At 48.2% G+C, this 3783-nt stretch overlaps 1 protein-coding gene across 1 annotated transcript; it reads right to left on the bottom strand.

Annotated features, from left to right (window-relative positions):
* Window positions 1–420: 420 nt before the first annotated feature.
* On the bottom strand, window positions 421–1858 carry LOC119292333 (salt tolerance receptor-like cytoplasmic kinase 1). The gene has a single exon (XM_037571181.1). The coding sequence runs from the start codon at window positions 1802–1804 to the stop codon at window positions 725–727; it is 1080 nt and encodes a 359-aa protein (XP_037427078.1). The 5' UTR covers window positions 1805–1858; the 3' UTR covers window positions 421–724.
* Between the last annotated feature and the right edge of the window lie 1925 nt (window positions 1859–3783).

Below are 3783 nucleotides of genomic sequence, written 5' to 3'. Positions count from 1 at the left end.
CAAGGCATGTTCGTCAGAACAAATTAAGCTTCCTGCCTTGGATTTCGTCATTAAAAACGACAAGATTTCTGCCCATTTTCATCAAGGAAACGCCAGCGTCCAACCATTTTCGGTTAGGTGTATGATTCAAGAAAACAAAAGTTTATGTGTATTTTACTCCTTCTGTTTCTAAATATTTGTCTTTCTAGAGATTTCAACAAGTGACTACATACGGAGCAAAATGAGTGAATCTACACTCTAAAATATGTCTACATGCATCTGTATGTTATGTCCATTTAAAATGCCTAGAAAGATAAATATTTGAGAACAGAGGGAGTACTTTGCATGGACCGAATGTTTTATTAAAAATGATCCCACTGACCACTACGCTGGCTACATTAGGTACAAGATCTCATTGTTTCGATTAAAAGGTACAAGATCTCATCATCACCTCAGAGATTAATTAAAAAAGAGAACAGAAAGAAAGAAAGCAATGAAGCTGCACAAAAATTTATTTATAATCCTACTATGAGAGCCTAATAATTTCAGTTTTCTCAGGGCAAGTCTCTGTCGAAACCAACCATTTTTATTTGCTTTCTTCTCCTCACCAAACCCAATTGCTTTGCTTTGCGGGTGGGAGGAGGATTCGCTCCATGACACAGCATCCTACGGTCACGATGCTCGCCACGTCGATCGGGTCGAGGCATCGATCGTCTCTATCTCCTCATCACCCCGCACGCGCCGCTCACGGCTTGGTTACGCCGTCGGATCGTCTCCCGGCGGTCGAGATCTGCTCCAGGGTCCGGACCACGTCGGCCATGGACGGCCGGAGCGCCGGGTTGTCACCCACGCACGCCGCCGCCAGCGTTGCCACGGTCGCCGCCTCGGCCGCGTCGTACCGGGACCCTAGCCTCTGGTCGACGAGCCTACGCACGTCGTCGCACGAGCACGAGCCGGCCTTGATCATCGGCGCGACGGCGGACGTCAGGAGCCGGCCGTCGCTGAAGGGCTGCGTGCCGGTGAGCAGCTCGAGCAGCAGCACGCCGAGGCTGTACACGTCGCTCTTCTTGGTGAGCACGCCGGAGCGGAGGTAGTGCGGGTCCACGTAGCCGGGCGACCCGAGCACGGCGCGCGGCGGGCGGGCGGCCACGGCCGCCGACGCCGAGAACCCGGCGCGCGCGGACCCGAAGTCGCAGAGCCGGGCGCCCATGGCGGCGTCGAGCAGCACGTTGGAGGCCTTGACGTCGCCGTGCACCACCTGCGGCTCGCACCGGTCGTGGAGGTACTCGAGCGCGCGGGCCACCTGCAGCGCCACGGCCGCACGCCGCGCCCACGGCATCGTGGCCGCGGGTGCGGCCTTGGTGCTGCCGTCGCCGTCGCGGCCGTGGAGGTGGTCGTGCAGGCTGCCGTTGGGCGCGAACTCGAGGACGAGCACGCCCTCGTCGCGCTGGTCGCAGAAGGCGAGGAGGCGGACGATGTGCGGGTGGCGGACGCGGAGCAGCGCGTCCAGCTCCTGGCGGAAGGCGCGGCGCAGGCGCTCGCTGCTGCGGTGCACCTTGACGGCGGCGAGCTGGGAGGAGCCGGAGCCGGCGAGGCGCGCGAGGTAGACGGTGCTGAAGCCGCCCTCGCCGACGACGGCCGACGTGAAGCCCGACGTCATGGCCTCCACCTGCGCCCAGGACAGCTGCCTGGCTCCGCCCTTGCCGCCAGACTGCTGGACGTTGGTGTCGTTGATGGCCGCGCCTCGCGGGCCGACGCCGGTAGCGACGCCATCGCCACCGCAGCCGCAGCAGAGGAGCGGGAACTTGTGCCTGTGCAGCAGCATCTCCGGCGTCCCTCCCGGCGAGCCGTGGGACTCTGGTGGAAGAGGAGACGAGGGGCGTGCTGGCTTGTTTGGGAGAGACGTGGCCGTCGTGGGTATATATAGGTGGTTGGGAGTGGGAGCGGTGGCCGAGCCGGGAGGGAAGAAAGGCATCGGCGAGCGTAACCTTTCATTGATTCATTCGTTGCATACTCCAAAAATCACTTTGACCCAAGAGCTACCATGCAGACATACTCATATAGATAGATTGAATTGTGTGAACCCAGCATTTGATTTTAGTGAAATGTTATCTAGTCAACGTTCACTGGAAATAGTATGGAAGCTAACATTTTCTATTGCAACTTTATATTTTCTATGGCAAGCATGTATATTAAATGAGAGATCTTTTAAATACTTGACGGTAAGATACAAATCATATTTTTGGTAAAATATACAAATCATTTAGACAAGTTATACTTATATCTGAACATATGTTTAATGCATGTGATACAATTTAAGATACTCCAGTGTCTATGTGTTGGAATTGTATATGCATTATAATCTTTGCATTAAATATGAGTGTAGACATATCTTCAGTGTTGTATCTTTGAGAACTCTCATTTAATGTGTTTTGTGGGAGTAATGCATGAGTCCTCCAAGAAAGATTTGTAATGTTGGATATAGCCATGTGAGTGGAATCGAGGTGAGAAAATGAGAAAGCAGTGGCGAGTGCTGACGACGTGTCGCTGTGTATGTAGAAGATATAGATGATATCTCCTTTGGGGAATATCAGTCATGCAAATACTTTTATTTAACCGACATGTACTTTCAATTGAATTCTACTAATCTAGATAACTGTGTAAACCTTGAATAGTTCAATATCGCATACAAATATCCATTGGAGCAAGTATAATAGGAGTTGTAAGTCAGTTTACATGGCAATCGTACCTATGTGCATATGTGGAAGAGAGATACGTACAAGGAAAAAAAATGAAAGGAATGGAATCTCATGCAAGAGCTAACATCTACCCCTAATCCAAGAAAAAAAAGAGTAAATAAGGGAAAAGAGAAATAGAAACAAGGGAAAATATAACTAAATTAATAGCCAAAACCATATAGCCATTCATATTATATATGTATTACTTAGTCATATGTCACATCAAATTTTCACTTAGGTAACAAAATTTTGAATTAAGGCAAAAAAATTATCTCATCTATTAAGTAAGAAGGATATACACATATGTTTAAAAAGAAAGTGCAAGCGCAATTGTCACTACCTCCCTGAGAATGACATTCCTTCAGTGCTTTGCACTCTTAATTGCCTGGTATCATTCTTGATGTTGGCAAAAATAATCAAATTGTGTGGTTTGTGGATGATCCGTTGAATTGTGTGAACCTCTAACTGATTCTAAAACCTCAAGTAGCTCAACACTTTTGTCTCATGTAAAATATCTAGTAGGCCTATCGGATGGAATTAATGTAAAAGTACTCTCAAGGCACTATATCACTAAATACATGTGTTTATACCTTATTGTTGTATTTGAAAAGACTCGCATTTAATGTATTTTGTGAGAGTACAAGTGCGAGTTATCTTATTTCTCTCTGTTTGTGCTAAGAGTTGTATCTAGAATAAGATGCGTTATTTCTAAATTTCATAATTAGATGGCAGATTTTATATATAGTACATGGTGTGGCATTACGAATATATCTTCGAAATGTCAAGCTTTTAGGTAACCATAACAGATACTAAAGCTTGGTCAAAGATAGAAACATCTAACATTTGAAAATTAGCACACCTCGTAGAACGGAATGGAGGGTGCATAGATTAAGGGCAACGCCAACACGGTTCACCCTACCGGGCACCACCAAATGTCCGTGCGCACATCAATAGGGATGGAGGCCATCCCACCACATGGTTCAAATTCATATCGCGTGTTATGGCTCATTGTAGGCCACACGGATCGGTCGGAAAAAGAGGCAAAGTGTGGCAACTGTTGCACAAG

This window comes from Triticum dicoccoides, chromosome 4B, assembly GCF_002162155.2.
Source record: "Triticum dicoccoides isolate Atlit2015 ecotype Zavitan chromosome 4B, WEW_v2.0, whole genome shotgun sequence".
Classification (NCBI taxonomy): Eukaryota; Viridiplantae; Streptophyta; class Magnoliopsida; order Poales; family Poaceae; genus Triticum; species Triticum dicoccoides.
The sequence above is the reverse complement of the archived record's forward strand: the minus strand, read 5'-3'. Positions and strand labels throughout refer to the sequence as shown.

What these genes read in the sequence shown, in the direction of transcription:
- LOC119292333 (XM_037571181.1), bottom strand. Translation starts at nt 1,804, where the DNA reads ATGCTGCTGCACAGGCACAAGTTCCCGCTCCTCTGCTGCGGCTGCGGT.